A 17,844-nucleotide genomic window follows, 5' to 3' on the forward strand; every position below is an offset into this window, starting at 1 on the left:
TTCCCACTTCTGAGTAATGTTTATTGGTAATTTCTATTGGCTGAGAAAAGGCGTCTTGAACAAGACCCCTTTCTATTGGTCTTCATTTTCACGGAAACTGACGTAAGAAGTACAGTATGTCCCATTATCAGGGACTCATGTTATGTTAATATACGTACAGAGAAATGTAATATATGGAAACTATATAATACAATGCAATTTCAGTAGATAGAGAATGGATGGTGTAATGATTCTAGAATGTAGGAAAATGTTGTTTTTTAAAAATGCATTGGCATGGTTTTTCACATTGATGTTTTTCATGACAAAGTTACTGGTCCTGCCAAGTACTACTTTGCTAGGACAAACAGTTTCCTAATGAGATATTCCTAAAATAAAACATGAACAAGTATCACATACATTAACATAACACTTTCCACCTGTGTCCCATCAATATCTGTTGATGCAGTGGTTTGTCAACTCACTATTAACACACAGATCAGAATATCCCCAACCTCATATTTAGTTAAATAAATAACAGTTTTCACCAAACAAAATTAACAAAACAGTACGGTTTCAGTTTCACAATAGCTTGCCTTATTTTAATTTTTATGAATCCCTTTGTCTTCAGAGGACAAATATGTATTTTTTATTATAATTATTATATGTGTTTATATTTTTATTTTTAGCTTGCCTTTGCTTATTCGGTCAATAGGTACTGTAGTGTTTGTCTAGCACAGAGGGTTGGTGTAACCTTAATTGGGGAGAACGGGCTCGTGGTAATGGCTGGAACAGAAATAGTGGAATGGTCTGGTTTCCATGTGTTTGATGCCTGTTCATTCACGCCATTCCAGCTATTCTTATGAGCCGTCCTCCCCTCAGCAGCCTCCACTGTTAAGTGATGTCCTTAAACATGGGTTAAGCGGGAAGCCTATTGGGAAGCGATCTTTTCTAAGGAAATAGGAAAATCCTTACAAAAAAAATACATAATTATGATCCTATTAAAAACAGACGTGGTCCCACTGCGACTGCAGCAGAGAGAGAAGGGAGGAGCACACCTACAACAAATACAGTACACACACACACACACACACAACAGTGCTGCCAGAGGCCCTCTCGTGACATTGGCTCTATCTTAATTTCTCTTTTCGACATTTCCTCGCATGCTCTCTCCTCTACTACTTTACAGTCATATTGGAAGAGAATGTCTCAGGTCCCTCCCTAGACCTTGTTCTCCAATGTGTTTTGAGAATGAGGCAAGGAGAGAGGATGCAAGGAATTAAGTGAAATCAGTCATTGAGTGATACGTCAGTGCTGTGTATCACTCCGCCTTCTTCTCTTTCAGCTCTTCTTTTCCTCTCAGTGCCATGCGGACGCTAGTCCAGACCTCCGTGTAAATCAGGGTGCCCAGGAAGACAACGGCAGTACCCACCCAGTGCCAGGCGGTGAAGGGGTTCTTGAAGTAGAGGATGGAGAAGATGAGGCTGATGAACTTCCTCAGTGTGACCACCAGGGTCACAGTGAGAGAGGCACACTCTGTGGTCAGGATGAACACGCCGCGGATACACACGTATCTGAGGAGAAGGTGAAGGACTGCAAGAGGGTGATGATGATATGTGTTTAATAAAAATGTTATGCTTTTTTTTTGGGAGGGGGGGGCTCTTCTATATCCTCGCATGAGTACTATGTACAGTCATACATGTTTAAGGTGAATGTTCATAGTCTTCTAGTATACAGAGAGCAATAGTGTGCTTTTCTTACATCTGTATATAATCAATCTCTACACTAATCTAATTAGTTTACAGTGGGATGAATTCCCCACCAATTATTCCCATTTGTGTTCATTGACTACACAGAAAGTGTTTCAAGTAAGAGTTTTGTGACGTGAGTGAAGCCCTGTGAGGGCACTTTTCTGAGGTTTTTGTCCTTAATGTTTTGTTACTGTCCATTATGTTTTGTCTTTAAGTGTACTTTAAAAACAAATAAAACAATTGCAATAATACTGTAAAAGAATGACACCGGAGGGGATGGCTGCAGTTTTACAGGCTCCAAACCAACTGTGCCATTTTGTGTGTTTTTTCACATTGTTCATAACTCATTTTGTACATAATGTTGCTGCTAACGCCTCTTATGACCAAAAAGAGCTTCTGGACATCAGAACAGCGATTAATCACTTTGAACTGGAAGAAGATATTTTCTTTAATTATTCTGACGCAAAGGATATACTGCTTCTACGAATCCTAGGTATTCGCGTGAAGAAAAGATACGGAAATAGAGGGGGTGGAGATCGCGGTGCCTTGTTAGAATTTGTCGGCGAGTGGGTTATCTACCCTCCGTTCTATTGGCCAACATGCCATCACTGGAGAATAAACTGGATGATCTCTGTTCAAGACTATCCTACCAACGGGACATTAAAAACTGTAATATCTTATGTTTCACCGAGTTGTGGCTGAACGAAGACACAGATAATATTTATTTGGCTGGGTTTTCCTAGCAATGGCAGCACAGAACAGTTACATCTGGTAAGACGAGGGGTGTGGGTGTGTGTCTGTTTGTCATTAACAGCTGTTGCGCAATGTCTAATATTTAAAACATCTTATGGCTGGGGGCAGTATTGAGTAGCTTGGATGAATAAGGTGCCCAGAGTAAACTGCCTGCTACTCAGGCCCAGTAGCTAATATATGCATATTAGTAGTAGATTTGGATAGAAAACACTGACGTTTCATATAACATAACTCATATGGCAGGCAAAAACCTGAGAAAAAAATCCAACCAGGAAGTGGGAAATCTGAGGTTTGTAGTTTAACTCATTGCCTATCCAATATAGTGTCTATGGGGTCAAATTGCACTTCCTAAGGCTTCTACAAGATGTCAACAGTCTTTAGAACTTTGTTTGATGCTTCTACTGTGAAGAAGGGTGGAATGGGAGCTGAATGAGTCAGAGGTCTGCCAGACTGGCATGAGCTGTTCATGCGTGCCCACGTGAGAGTTAGCTTGCATTCCAATGCATTTCTACAGACAAAGGAATTCTCCGGTTGGAACATTATTGAAGATTTCTGATAAAAACATCCTAAAGATTGATTCTATAATTCGTTTGGCATGATTCTATAATTCGTTTGGCATGTTTCTACGAACTGTAATATGACTTTTCTTCTGAACTTTCGCATGGACTTGCCCGCGCGTCGTGAGTTTGGATTGTGTACTAAACACGCAAACAGAAAGGAGGTATTTGGACATAAACGCGCCAATGTAAACAGAGTTTTGGATATAAATATGAACTTTAACGAACAGAACGTACATGTATTGTGTAACATGAAGTCCTATGAGTGTCATCTGATGTCAGAGGAATGTTGAGGAATGTTAATTATACAGATTTCTGTTGTTTTGAATTTGGCGCCCTGCACTTTCACTGGCTGTTGTCATATCGATCCTGTTAGCGGGATCTAAGCCATAAGAAGTTTTAATGAAGTCTCAAGGTATTGCCCGCCTGAGGTAGAGTACCTAATGATAAACTGTAGACCACACTATCTACCAAGAGAGTCTATCTATATTTTTCGTAGCCATCTATTTACCACCACAAATCGATGCTGGCACAAAGACCACACTCAACCAGCTGTATAAGGTCATAAGCAAACAAGAAAATGCTCATCCTGAAGTGGCACTACTGGTGGCTGTGGACTAATGCAGGCAAACATAAATCTGTTTTACATCATTTCTACCAGCATGTCACATGTGCAACCAGAGAAGAAAAAAAACTCTAGACCACCTTTACTCCACACACAGAGACACATACAAAGCTCTCCCTCAATTAGGCAAATCTGACCATAATTATATCCTCTTGATTCATGCTTACAAGCAAATAATAAGGCAGGAAGTACCAGTGACTCGCTCAATACGGAAGTTGTCAGATGATGCGGATGCTACAGGACTGTTTCAATGGAATATGTTCCGGGATTCATCCAATGGCATTGAGCAGTATACCACCTCCGTCACCGGCTTCATCAATAAGTGCATCAACAACGTCATCCCCACAGAGACCGTACGTACATATCCCAACCAGAAGCCATTGATTACAGGCAACATCCGCACCGAGCTAAAGAGCTGCCACTTTCAAGGAGCAGGAGACTAATCTGGACGTTTATAAGAAATCCTGCTATGCCCTCAGATGAACCATCAAAAGGGCAAAGCGTCAATACAGGACTAACACTGAATTCTACTACACCGGCTCTGATGCTCGTCGGATGTGGGAGGGCTTGCAAGCTATTACGGACTACAAAGGGAAACCCAGCCATGAGCTGCCCAGTGACGCGAGCCTACCAGATGAGCTAAATAACTTTTATGCTCGCTTCGAGGCAAGCAACACTGAAGCATGCATGAGAGCACCAGCTGTTCCGGACGAGTGTGTGATCACGTTCTCCGTAGCCGATGTGGGCAAGATCTGTCAACATTCACAAGGCAGCGAGGCCAGATGGATTACCATGACGTGTACTCAGGGCATGCATGGACCAACTGGCAAGTGTCTTCACTGAAATGTTCAACCGCTCCCTGACCGACTCTGTAATACCTACATATTTGAAGAAGACCACCATAGTCCCTATGCCCAAGAAAGCAAAAGGGAACCTACCTAAAGACTACCGCCTGTACTCCCTGTTCACCCACAACTGAGTCGCCAAGCACGACTCCAACACCCTTATTAAGTTTGCTGATGACACAACAGTGGCAAGCCTGATCACCGACAACGATGAGACAGAATATAGGGAGGTCAGAGACCTGGCAGTGTGGTGCCAGATCAACAACCTCCCCCTCAACGTGAGCAAGACAAAGGAGCTGATCAGGAAAAGGAGGGCCGAACACAGCCCCATTCACATTGACGGGGCTGTAGTGGAGCGGGTCGAGAGTTTCAAGTTCCTTAGTGTCCACATCACCAACAAACTATCATGGTCCAAACACACCAAGACAGTCGTGAAGAAGGCACGACAACACCTTTTCCCCCTCAGGAGACTGAAAAGATTTGGCATGGGTTCCCAGATCCTCAAAAAGTTCTACAGCTGCACCATCGAGAGCATCCTGACAGGTTGCATCACCGCATGGTATGGCAACTGCTTGGAATCCGACCGTAAGGCGCCACAGTTGGTAGTGCGTATGGCCCAGTTCATCACTGGGGCCCAGCTTCCTGCAAACCAGGACCTACTGTGTCAGAGGAAGGCCCAAAATATTGTCAATGTCAGACTGTTCTCTCTGCTACTGCACGGCAAGTGGTACTGGAGCAGCAAGTCTAGGTCCAAAGGGCTCCTTAACAGCTTCTACCCCAAAGCAATAAGACTGCTGAACAACTAATCAAATGGCCACCTGGACTATTTACATTGTCCCCCCCCCCCCTCTGATTTTACATTGCTGGTACTCGCTGTTAATCATCTACGCATAGTCACTTTACCTCGACCAAAATGTTCAAATTACCTCGACTAACCTGTACCCCCCTGTACATAGCCTCGTTATTGTTACTTTGTGTTACTCTTCACGGTTTTCTGCGCATATGACAAATACAATTTGAATTGATCAAGGATACTGTGTGATTACATTAATCAGCAGGTATAGCCACATCACTGGAACAGCCTGGCCAATCACAGGAACCTCTACAGGAGCTGGAAGACAAATTACATTTAGGGTACAGCACAACAAGAGGACAACAGGACAAGAACTCAACATAATATTACAAGAAAGACTCCTGTTTGCCATGCAAATGAACTGAATCCCCCAAAAACATTTCCACTGCATTTCAGCCCTGCCACAAAAGGACCAGCTGACATCATGTCAGTGATTCTCTCGTTAACACAGGTGTGAGTGTTGACGAGGACAGGGCTGGAGATCACTCTGTCATGCTGATTGAGTTCGAATAACAGACTGGAAGCTTCAAAAGGAGGGTGGTGCTTGGAATCATTGTTCTTCCTCTGTCAACCATGGTTACCTTCAAGGAAACACATGCCGTCATCATTGCTTTGCACAAAAAGGGCTTCACAGGCAAGGATATTGCTGCCTGCAAGATTGCACATAAATCAACCATTTATCGGATCATCAAGAACTTCTGGAATGTATTTCAATTAACAGGTGTGCCAAGTTAAAAGTTAATTTGAGGAATTTCTTTCCTTCTTAATGCGTTTGAGCCAATCAGTTGTATTTTGGCAAGGTAGGGGTGGTATACAGAATATTGCCCTATTTGGTAAAATACCAAGTCCATATTATGGCAAGAATAGCTCAAATAAGCATTACTTTAAGACATGAAGTTCAGTCAATCCAACACATTTCAAGAACTTTGAAAGTTCCTTCAAGTGCAGTTGCAAAAATCATCAAGCACTATGATGAAACTGGCTCTCATGATGACCGCCACAGGAAAGGAAGACCCAGAGTTACCTCTGCTGCAGAAGATAAGTTCATTATAGAGTTACCTGCCTCATAAAAAAAAAAAAAAAAAAAAAAAAAAAAAAAAAAAAATATGCCATTTAGCAATTGTAATTGAGGTAATATGTACATGTAGGTTACATTAAAGTGACTATGCATAGATAATAATATAATATATAATATATGTCATTTAGCAGACGCTTTTATCCAAAGCGACTTACAGTCATGTGTGCATACATTCTACGTATGGGTGGTCCCGGGGGATCGAACCCACTACCCTGGCGTTACAAGCGCCATGCTCTACCAACTGAGCTACAGAAGGATAATAATAATTTGCAGCCCAAATAAATGCTTCACAGAGTTCAAGTAACAGACACATGTCAACATCAACTGTTCAGAGGAGACTGCGTGAATCTGGCATTCATGGTCGAATTACTGCACAGAAACCACTACTAAAAGGACACCAATAAGAAGTGACTTGCTTTGGGCAAGAAACACAGGCAATGAACATTAGACCAGCAGATAGCTGTGCTTTGGTCTGATGAGTCCAAATGTAAGATTTTTAATTCCAACCGCCATGTCTTTGTGAGACGCAGAGTAAGTGAACGGATGATCTCTGCATGTGTGGTTCTCACCGTGAAGCATGGAGGAGGAGGTGTGATGGGGCTTTTCTGGTGACACTGGCTGTGTTCTGGTGACACTGGCTGTGTTCTATTTAGATTTCAAGGCACACTTAACCAACATGGCTACCACAACATTCTGCAGCGATACACCATCCCATCTGGTTTGCGCTATCATTTTTTTTTCAACAGGACAATGACTCAACACACCTACAGGCTGTGTAAGGGCTATTTGACCAATAAGGAGTGATGGAGTGCTGCATCAGATGACCTGGCCACCACAATCACCTGACCTCAACCCAATTGAGGTGGTTTGTGATGAGTTGGACCGCAGAGTCAAGGAAAAGCAGCCAACAAGTGCTCAGCATGTGTGGGAACTCCTTCAAGACTGTTGGAAAAGCATTCCAGGTGAAGCTGGTTGAGAGAATACCAAGAGTGTGCAAAGCTGTCAAGGCAAAGGGCGGCTACTTTGAAGAATCTAAAATATATTTTGATTTGTTTAACAGTTTTTTGGTTACTACATGATTCCATATGTGTTATTCCATAGTTTTGATTTCTTCACTATTATTCTACAATGTAGAAAATAGTACAAATAAAGAAAAACCCTTGAAAATAATAGGTGTGTCCAAGTTTGACTGGTACTGTACACACACACACTGAACAAAAATATAAATGCAATATGCAGCAATTTCAACAGTTTTACTGAGTTACAGTTCATATAAGGAAATCAGTCAATTGAAATAAATTCATTAGGCCCTAATCTATGGATTTCACATGACTGGGAATACAGATATGCATCTGTTGGTCACAGTTACCTTAAAAAGTAGGTAGGGGCGTGGATCAGAAAACCAGTCAGCATCTGGTGTGACCACCATTCATTTGCCTCATGCAGCGTGATACATCTCCTTCGCATAGAGTTGATCAGGCTGTTGATTGTGGCCTGTGGAATGTTGTCCCACTCCTCTTCAACGGCTGTGTGAAGTTGCTGGATATTGGCGGGAACTGGAATACGCTGTTGTACACATTGATCCAGAGCATCCCAAACATGCTAAATGGGTGACATGTTTGGTGAGTATGCAGGCCATGGAAGAACTGGGACATTTTCTACTTCCAGGAATTGTTTACAGATCCTTGCGACATGGGACCGTGGATTATCATGCTGAGATGTGAGGTGATGGCCGCAGATGAATGGCACGACAATGTGCCTCAGGATCTCATCACGATATCTCTGTACATTAAATTTGTCCATAGATAAAATGCAATCGTGTTCATTGTCCGTAGCTTATGCCTGCTCATACCATAACCCCACCATGGAGCAAACCGCTCGCACCAAATGACGCCATACATGCTGTCTATCATCTGCCCGGTACAGTTGAAACTGGGATTCATCCATGAAGAGCACACTTCTCCAGCATGCCAGTGACCATCGAAGGTGAGCATTTGCCCACTGAAGTCTAACTGCAGTCTTGTCAAGACCCTGGTGAGGACGACGAGCACGCAGATGAGTTTCCCTCAGATGGTTTCTGACAGTTTGTGCAGAAATTCTTCAGTTGTACAAACCCACAGTTACATTAGCTGTCCAGGTGATCCCGCAGGTGAAGAAGCCGGATGTGGATAGTCCTGGGCTGGTGTGGTTAAACGTGGTCTACGGTTGTGAGCCCAGTTGGACGTACTGCCAACTTCTCTTAAAAGCCATTGGAGGCGGCTTATGATAGAGAAAGGAACATTAAATGATCTGGCACCAGCTCTGTTGGACATTCCTTTTATTGTCCCCAGCACAAGGTGCACCTGTGTAATGATCATGCTGTTTAATCAGCTTCTTGATATGCCACACCTGTCAGGTGGATGGATTATCTTGGCAGAGGAGACATGCTCACTACGAGGGATGTAAACAACTTCATGCACAGAATTTGAGAAAAATAAGTTTTTGTGCGTATGGAAAAATTCTGGAATCTTTTATTTCAGCTCATAAAACGTCGGAACAATATTTTACACGTTACATTCATATTTTTGTCCAGTGTAGATTCAACAAAGCATAAATGACTTCAATCAGCAAAGACAACAACAACAAACTTAACCGTAGATTATTGAAGTTTGAAGTCCTTTCACTACACTGAATGACGATTTGAGTTGTAGTTTTTTTTTTAATCACAAAGGAATAGAATCCTCCAACTGGAACTAAAAAAAATGTTTTTTTAAACTTGGGAACTTTGTAACTCTACTCAACGAGGTTACTTTGACATGTTTCATTCAAATATTTGACTGTGTTTTAACTCACTGCTTTGACTGAAGAGGACACCATGGTTGTAGATATCCGAGGACAGAAGCAGGAACCCAGGAAGAGGCAAGCAGTGCTGAGAGAGCAACAAACAAAACATATTACAATGTCAGAGATTATAGGTAGATTTCCCAGACATAGATGAAGCCTCGTCCTCAACTAGAAAACATCCTCAATTGAGAATCTCCATTAAAATGTTTTTTTTTTTTGTTGGTCCAGGTCTTAACGTAATCTGCTTCGAGGAAACTAAATGTGCAGAGAAGAGACATACATAGATAAGAGGTACAGTACAAATCAAGCAATACACAACAAAACACTGACAATTAAGCAACTCTGTTTGCAGCAAATGTTAAGGATTAGGCTGTGTGCTATTGTATGGTGGAGCATTATGTTTGGTAAGAGAAGCAAAGCTTTTTAATCTCCCTTGCCAGGGGATACACGACAATCCCTTTTGTTAGTTACTTTGCCTGAAGAAGTGTACGGCATCTGTTAGGTATGAAATGTATTGCAGAAAGGAGTTTGGGGTTGACGCTAAGGGTTGTGATGATACCACTACGGCGATATTTTTTCCAAGGCAAAAAAAAATGAAAAAACAAAGCAGACAAAACTCTTGGTCCTTTAAAAACCTGCTGTATGTAACTAATATTGTGTGCTATAGCTTGATAAAATAAATAAATGATGACAACATTAGGGATATTTTCCACTTTGTGTTCTGTTTGCTTGCCCCGTTACTAAAGATTATCGCGTTGATGGTATCGTCTAAGCCCTGGTTGACACTCACGTTGTAGAAGAGAGCCTCCTTGGAGTGTTTGCCATACTGCTTGTACAGGGTCTCCTGGAAAATGCCCATTCTCGCAGACATGAGCAGAGCAAAGGTCAACATGGCGATCCCTAGAATAACAACAAAGCTAGGTCAGAGAATCAAGTGGATCATGGTTGAGATACTACACACACACACACACACACACACACACACACACACACACACACACACACACACACACACACACACACACACACACACACACACACACACACACACACACACACACACACACACACACACACACACACACACACACACACACACTGGGGCTGAGTGAGTTCCATTTCTTTTCAAACACTGAAGGAAGTTTGTTTTGTTTAGCTTGACTCAGATGAACTTGTGGATACCACATTATATATCTGTGCCCTGCATGAAGGAAGTTTGAGGTAGTTTCACGAACCAATGCTATCAAGCATTAGCACAATGCCTGGAAGTCTTCGGGATCAGCTAGTATGTAAACATTAAATAGGGAATTGGATAGGTAATGCACCAGGGGCGGAATTCTGACTTGAGATCTGTAGGCGCAAATAGAATTTATGCAAATCAAGTAATTTCCCATTGACATGGATTTGTGGTTTATTTGTGTGATTGTTAGAGTTGTTCATGCGTATCTCAAGCATTTTTCAGCCCAAGTGTCGCAGCGGGCTAAGGCACTGCATTGCAGTGCAAGAGGCATCACTACAGTCCCTGGTTCGAATCCAGGCTGATTGGGAGTCCAATAGGGCGGCGCACAATTGGCCCAGCATCGTCCGGGTTTGGCTGGGGTCGGCCGTCATTGTAAATAAGAATTTGTTCTTAACTGACTTGCCTGGTTAAATAAAAAATAAAAACTGTCAACAACTGAAACAATAAGTGGCCAGTTCTCGGTTAAAAGATAGTCCCAACTTGTCTGGGCTCAGGTAACGATCTCAATATCAAAAATGCAAGTCAACAAAGACTTCGGGCTGAGTGAGAGTAATGACTCAGTCAAATCAATCCTGTACACACCCAACAGTACACACCCATGGCAAACTTACCTAGCAGCCAGTGCAGGAAGGCATAAACATCTTGGTCCTCTGAGCCCTCGGCCCCTGTGTTCTGCACAAGGAAAAACAGAGGTCACTAAATAGCACAGTGTAATGTATTATGTTGTTCTGTGTTGAGCTAAAGATCTCACTGTACACTATGAACATGTAGAGTAGATGTGTAACAATCTGATTAACAACTCTGCTACAACACAACTGTGTAACAATCTGATTAACAACTCTACTACAACACAACTGTGAAGCTGCAACCCACAATGCACTTTATATGGAAGAAAAGTGTGTGTGGTTGAACAGAAACATGTTAATGAGGACCTCACCACTTGTCTGGCGGACATAATGGTGCATATGAAGATACCCAGAGACACCATCGCTATGGAGAGATATTTACTCATTGAATACCTGCAGGGGAAAAGATGTAGCACCTGGTTTTAGAACCTTCCTATCAGAGTTTGGATAACCAGATTAGCTATAAGATCTATAAAAAATATAGTTAAGCACATAATTATGAACAGAAGTCTGAGCATGCAACATAGTGACAAAAGCAGCAACACATTCCCATGATACAACACTTAATACAACTGAAATACAAAGAATTAATCTATCAAAATAAAGGTTCTAGGGTGTCATTTTAGCAACATCTACATTCTAACATGTTAAGCGAGTATAAAGGGTTGTGATGTGAGGGGGGGGGGTGTATAAAGACTGCCAGGGCAAGAGATATTAGGCAGGGATGTATACCTTTTCTTCAGAATTATTATACCCAGGATCATATTAGCTATTAATGATCCCTGTGGAGATATAACACACAAAGCACACACTTAGTCAACCAATAAGAGATTTTTAGATGGTAATAGGTGGTATGCGGCATCAGACATTGAGTTAAAGTTAGGCTATAAGGAAATTGATTTGGACTAAGGAAATTGATATACTTACAGATCTGAAGATCATGTGCAGAGGCATAGCGATATTGAAGTTGAGGGCATAGTTGTTGATCACACTGACAGTGAAGAACATGGTCACCATGATCACATAGTTGCTATAAAGAAGAAATAAACACAACGTTTGAATGAAAACTGTGCTTCTCGTCTCATTTTTAATAGACATACAGACAGACAGACCGGCAGACGGACAGACACGCAGACAGACAACAAACTGATAACTAGACATTAGGACGTTAGACTACCTCATTGGAATAGCTGGTTTCTTTCTTCCAAAGTTCGTCTCGAAGATGAACCCTTCCAATGCAATGAAGGCAAATTGAGCAAAGGTCACAATGTTGCCACATCCTGGAAACGTTCTGGGAGAAGGCAGAATGCATTAACAGTGTGTATGAATCGTATAAATTAGTAGGAAATATGCTAGCCTACATAATATATTAGTGTAATGTAAGCGAAACATCATCTTAGCTATACAACCAAAGAATGCAGAAATACTGAAAAGATTGAACCTAATTGAACCATGGAAGCTAGTAGCCTAGTCTAACGCAGTCAATAGTTCATTCGTTCAGTTCATAACTGACCTTACAAGTAGTTCCAGAAACACAACATTGCTGCAGCACCCAACAAAAACAAGAAGTACTGCAAAAATGGTGTTCATGTTTGCAGTTATCGGTAAAAAAAAACTTTTGTCGAAAATGATATACGTTACTTGTTCAAGAGTATTTCTAACGAGGACATTGTGTAAACACTGATTCCTGTCCGAGATAAAGCTAGATAAATAAATTGGTACGCATGGGTATTGTAGTTTTCACAAGGATAACAACATTTCCCAGAAAGATAGTCTTTACGCAGCACTGCGCATAACTGATTCCTGCGAACGTATCATTTGAGCGCACATGCGTCGATCCAGAAGACGTGGCTCCAGCTTTTCTCCTCTGCTGTCAACAAGCTACACACAACAGAGACTGCTATAAGCTAACTAGCGATTATTGAATGAGCAGTACTTATTGGACAATTGCTACACTGCAGCCAAAATGATATCTCTAACGGATTCACAAAGTAAGACCATTTTAATTTATAAATGAAATGTTTTAAGCTTGTTTCTTCGCTTTGTGAACTACTTCTTCTAGCTAGCTATAATTTAATGAATGGGACCGGTTGGGCCCATCGCCCTATTTTATGAGCTTCAATGCTAGTCATATCATTGCAGCTCGGCATCGCTAGTTAGAAGAATCTGTACTGTAGTTCGTAGCTAGCTCATGAGTTCCCTGGTCTCCAGACTGAGTGCCATATAGATGGAGGTGTCAATCCAATGTCAATGGAAAGCGTAAATGAACTATGTATTAGCATCTATTTTGGCTCCACAGAGATCGGGATGGGGTTGACAGGCTTCGGCGTGTTCTTCCTCTTCTTCGGTATGGTCTTGTTTTTTGACAAAGCTCTTCTTGCCATTGGAAATGTGAGTTATACAGCACAAGCCTACATAATCATAATGTTATGACGTATGCCATAGATTCCCCTCTGTGTGTATGTGCACCAGCTTTCTTTATGGTAAAGTAACAAGACTGCCTCATTTCTGCTGCTATACTCCTTCCTCTCTGGAAGAAACACTTTCAGCTATTGTTGTGGAGGCCTTTGATGATTCTCTGTTGTAATGCATGGCGACACTTCCTTAGCGGCAGGATTGTCAGGGTTTCTGATCAAACCACCGTGTCAGGACCTGTCTAGCTTGTATTATTGGTATGTGATCTCCAGCAGTTTGCATAGCTAAATTAAGTGATAAGACATACTGTATTGCACTAGCTTTGCATCCAAAATGATTTCACTACCTTTTACCTCACCGTTGTTGAAGTGAAACAACTGTAGCAACACAAAACAAAAATATTAACTCAAAATGTAAAGTGTTGGTCCCATGTTTCTTGAGCTGAAATAAAAGATCCTGGAAATGTTCCATATGCACAAAAAGCTTATTTCTCTCAAATATTTGGCAACATTTTGTTTATATCCCTGTTCGTGAACATTTATATTTTGTCAAGATAATCCGTCCACCTGACAGTTGTGACATATCAAGAAGCTGATTAAACAGCATGATCATTACACAGGTGCACTCTAAAATGTGCAGTTTTGTCACACACCACAATGCCACAGATGTCTCGCGGGTGCAATTTGCATGCTGACTGCAGGAATATCCCCAGAGCTGTTGTTAGTGTTAATTTCTCTATAACCCACCTCCAAAGTTGTTTTTAGAGAATTTGGCCGTATGTCCAACTGGCCTCACACCCACAGACCACGTGCATGGTGTCGTGTGGGCGAGCGGTTTGTTGATGTCAACATTGTGAACCTAGTGCCCCATGGTGGGGTTATGGTATGGGCAGGCATAAGCTACTGACAACGAACACAATTGCATTTTTATCAATGGCAATTTTGAATGCACTGATACCTTGACGAGATCTTAAAGCCCATTGTTGAGCCATTCAGCCGCCGCCATCACCTCATGTTTCACCATGATAAACACAGTCTCATGTCGCAAGGGTCTGTATTAGAGGTCGACCGATTGATCGGAATGGCCGGAATGGCCGATTTAATTAGGGCCGATTTCAAGTTTTCATAACAATCGGAAATCCTTTTTTTTCCCTCTATTGAATCTTTATTTAACCAGGCAAGTCGGTTAAGAACACATACTTATTTTCAATGATGGCCTGGGAACAGTGGGTTAACTGCCTTGTTCAGGGGCAGAACGACAGATTTTCACCTTGTCAGCTCGGGGGATCGAATCTTGCAACCTTAACTAGTCCAACGCAATAACGACCTCTCTCTCGTTGCACGCCACAAGGATACTAACTGCCTGTTACGCGAATGCAGTAAGCCAAGGTAAGTTGCTAGCTAGCATTAAACTTATCTTATAAAAAACAATCAATCATAATCACTAGTTAACTACACATGGTTGATGATATTACTAGATATTATCTAGCGTGTCCTGCGTTGCATAGAATCTGACTGAGCATACAAGTATCTGACTGAGCGGTGGTAGGCAGAAGCAGGCGCGTAAACATTCATTCAAACAGCACATTCGTGCGTTTTGCCAGCAGCTCTTCGTTGTGCGTCAAGCATTGCGCTGTTTGTGACTTCAAGCCTATCAACTCCCGAGATGAGGCTCGTGTAACCGAAGTGAAATGGCTAGCTAGTTAGCGCGCGCTAATTGTCGATGTGTTCCTGGTTCGAGCCCAGGGAGGAGAGGGACTAAAGCTATACTGTTACACTGTCAATACTAAAGTGCCTATAAGAAGTTTGGATGCAGCCAGGCTAGTACTGCCAATCCTCTGTTAATTTATTGTCCCTGTGTTTGTGTGTCAGATATTGTTTGTAGCAGGCCTAGCCTTTGTCATCGGCTTGGAGCGTACCTTCAAATTCTTCTTCCAGAGACACAAATTTAAAGCCACCAGTTTCTTCCTGGGGGGCGTGGTCGTGGTTCTGATTGGCTGGCCCATCATTGGAGTGGTGCTGGAGATCTATGGATTTTTCCTCTTATTCAGGTGAGTTGGTCTGAAATTAAAGTTGGTCCAAAACAAATGGGCTAATCTCAAGTTTTTTTCCTTGCTTCCTCTCTCCTTGTCTAATCAAAATATCAGAGGGAAGCGATGACAGCTTTGGAGGAGAAACAACCTGACGTATACTCCTCCAGTGCTCTCCCGTTTGCTTCCCTCTGATATTTTGGGAAGGTGGGGGTGTGATGTACCAAGGATGTGATGAATCAAGAAATATACTTTTGAATTTCACCCTAAATGATAGTCCTCCTCAGTCTCTCACCTCTCTATGCCACTCTTCTCTTTTCCAGGGGCTTTTTCCCAGTGGCAGTAGGCTTCATCAGGAGGGTGCCTGTCCTCGGGTCCATACTCAACCTCCCAGGGATTAGTGGAGTAAGTATCACGTTTATTTTCTGTGTGTAATGTGGCAAAGTTCATAGAATTGTCAGTCAGCTGTTTTTGTCTTTTTCATCACTGTGCCTGTCCTCAGGGGGGTTCCAGATGCACAGTCCTAGCCAAGCCTAGTCCTTGACTAAAAAGTGCTTAAATGGAGATTCTCCGTTGAGCTTGATTTTTAGTCTACGACTAGGCTTAATCTGTGACCGAGAAACCAGCCCCTGAATTGGTAAGATTGTGGTTTACTGATAATCAAATTCTGTCTTCTTCAGTTGGTGGACAAAGTCAGCGACAGCAACAATATGGTATAACAGTGACAACCTTTGGATTGGAGGGTATTACATCACTTTTCTCTATTTATAATGGGGACTTTGTTCCCTACTGATCAACTACTATTGGTCAACACAAGTTAAAGGTCAAAGCTGTGAATCAAAAACCTCTTTCTGTTCAAAGAAATATAATGTTATTTTTGGGCAGGTGTATGAATACGACTGGCTTCGTAAAGTTTATTTTGACAATAAGGAAACGGCTTCGTAACCTGGTTGCCATTGATGGACATTGTTACTAAAGGACTACTTCATTTCGAAGCCCAATGGGTGAATTGGGCCCTTTTTTGTTTTACTGTCCGTTCCTGATCAACTGATGATGATGATGATTGACATGTGACTGGACCAATCACTGGAATGGACATCTCTTTGGAGGAGTCTGGAATCTGTTCCAGATACCTTTCTTCTACATTGATAGATATGTTCTAGATTGGAATGTTGTGCCTGTAGCGTCACAAAGAAAATAGTTTTGGGGTTACCTTTTGGGTTACCTCTGAAGATTTTGTACGGCTGTTGAGAACACAGCTTGTTTTACACCTGGGGCCTATTCTGGAGGCTGTAGCGTTACAGAACGCTCAGATAGGAATGTATAGTGTAGAACGGATATGATTGTCAGAGAATTACGTCAGCTCTGCTTATTCTATTTCTATCTGCAATGTTCAGAATGTTCAGCGTCACTGAATACACACCTGCTACACCTGTCCATGAATGGTATCCGGAGCTGTTGTAGATATATAGCCCTGAGCGCACAACGGGTACATTTGTTTTAGCGCGTCCAGGGCACCGTGTGAGCTGAATTTTCCAATTTTAGACTATTCCATTGGTCCTACAGGAAATCTCCGCCTACCCGGGACACTACGCGAGCTAAAACAAATGCCTCCAATACTACAAATGTGTCTCTACAGCCCAGATACTGCTGGTCTCACAGCTTGGCTTTACAAGTCTCTTTCTATTTAATGTATTAAGAGCCTTGTTGTCAGAGATGTTTTACTCAATGTACAGTATCTTTTGTAAATACATGCTTGAAATAAAGTATGTTTTAAAAATTCTGTTTGTCAGACAAATTTGTTTTAATGACACATGAAATTCAGATGACAGTAATGTAGATTAAAATAACCGGAAATTCTGCTTTTTAAATTGGATTGTCGATTCTTGCAGCCCCCCGCACCTCTCGGATTCAGAGGGGTTGGGTTAAATGCGGAAGACACATTACAGTTGAATGCATTCAGTTGTACAAATGACTTGGTATCCCCCCTTTCATTCGTAAAATGTATAATTAGAAACATTTACATTTACATTACATTTAAGTCATTTAGCAGACGCTCTTATCCAGAGCGACTTACAAATTGGTGCATTCACCTTATGACATCCAGTGGAACAGTCACTTTACAATAGTGCATCTAAATCTTAAAGGGGGGGGGTGAGAAGGATTACTTATCCTATCCTAGGTATTCCTTAAAGAGGTGGGGTTTCAGGTGTCTCCGGAAGGTGGTGATTGACTCCGCTGTCCTGGCGTCGTGAGGGAGTTTGTTCCACCAT

General features: G+C 41.9%; 2 protein-coding genes across 3 annotated transcripts; one reads left to right on the top strand and one right to left on the bottom strand.

Annotated features, from left to right (window-relative positions):
* On the bottom strand, nucleotides 1-12,859 carry LOC124032600 (UDP-xylose and UDP-N-acetylglucosamine transporter). Its single transcript, XM_046344875.1, has 10 exons — nucleotides 12,641-12,859; nucleotides 12,305-12,418; nucleotides 12,055-12,157; nucleotides 11,860-11,909; nucleotides 11,439-11,520; nucleotides 11,113-11,173; nucleotides 10,052-10,161; nucleotides 9,271-9,346; nucleotides 5,543-5,618; nucleotides 1-1,550 (listed from the first exon to the last, which is right to left on the bottom strand). The coding sequence occupies exons 1-10, from the start codon at nucleotides 12,715-12,717 to the stop codon at nucleotides 1,298-1,300; spliced, it is 1,002 nt and encodes a 333-aa protein (XP_046200831.1). The 5' UTR covers nucleotides 12,718-12,859; the 3' UTR covers nucleotides 1-1,297.
* Nucleotides 12,860-12,878: 19 nt separating this feature from the next.
* LOC124032617 (vesicle transport protein GOT1B-like) lies at nucleotides 12,879-17,353 on the top strand. 2 transcript variants are annotated; one of them, XM_046344878.1, is made up of 6 exons: nucleotides 12,879-13,118; nucleotides 13,427-13,518; nucleotides 15,414-15,592; nucleotides 15,895-15,976; nucleotides 16,252-16,314; nucleotides 16,457-17,353. In XM_046344878.1, the coding sequence occupies exons 1-5, from the start codon at nucleotides 13,094-13,096 to the stop codon at nucleotides 16,288-16,290; spliced, it is 417 nt and encodes a 138-aa protein (XP_046200834.1). In that variant the 5' UTR covers nucleotides 12,879-13,093; the 3' UTR covers nucleotides 16,291-16,314; nucleotides 16,457-17,353. The 2 variants fall into 2 exon arrangements, with proteins under 2 accessions (XP_046200834.1, XP_046200833.1); XM_046344877.1 differs by having other exon boundaries at nucleotides 12,883-13,118; nucleotides 16,252-17,353.
* Nucleotides 17,354-17,844: the final 491 nt, after the last annotated feature.

This window comes from Oncorhynchus gorbuscha, linkage group LG01, assembly GCF_021184085.1.
Source record: "Oncorhynchus gorbuscha isolate QuinsamMale2020 ecotype Even-year linkage group LG01, OgorEven_v1.0, whole genome shotgun sequence".
Lineage (NCBI taxonomy): Eukaryota > Metazoa > Chordata > Actinopteri > Salmoniformes > Salmonidae > Oncorhynchus > Oncorhynchus gorbuscha.

Coding starts and splice junctions, on each gene's coding strand:
- LOC124032600 (XM_046344875.1), bottom strand. CDS start 12,717: ATGAACACCATTTTTGCAGTACTTCTTGTTTTTGTTGGGTGCTGCAGC. Junction 12,419..12,640: donor TTTCTGGAACTACTTGTAAG/GTCAGTTATGAA, acceptor GCCTTCTCCCAG/AACGTTTCCAGGATGTGGCA. Junction 11,521..11,859: donor ATAATAATTCTGAAGAAAAG/GTATACATCCCT, acceptor TTTCCCCTGCAG/GTATTCAATGAGTAAATATC.
- LOC124032617 (XM_046344878.1), top strand. CDS start 13,094: ATGATATCTCTAACGGATTCACAAA. Junction 13,119..13,426: donor ATCTCTAACGGATTCACAAA/GTAAGACCATTT, acceptor TTGGCTCCACAG/AGATCGGGATGGGGTTGACA. Junction 15,593..15,894: donor GGATTTTTCCTCTTATTCAG/GTGAGTTGGTCT, acceptor TCTCTTTTCCAG/GGGCTTTTTCCCAGTGGCAG.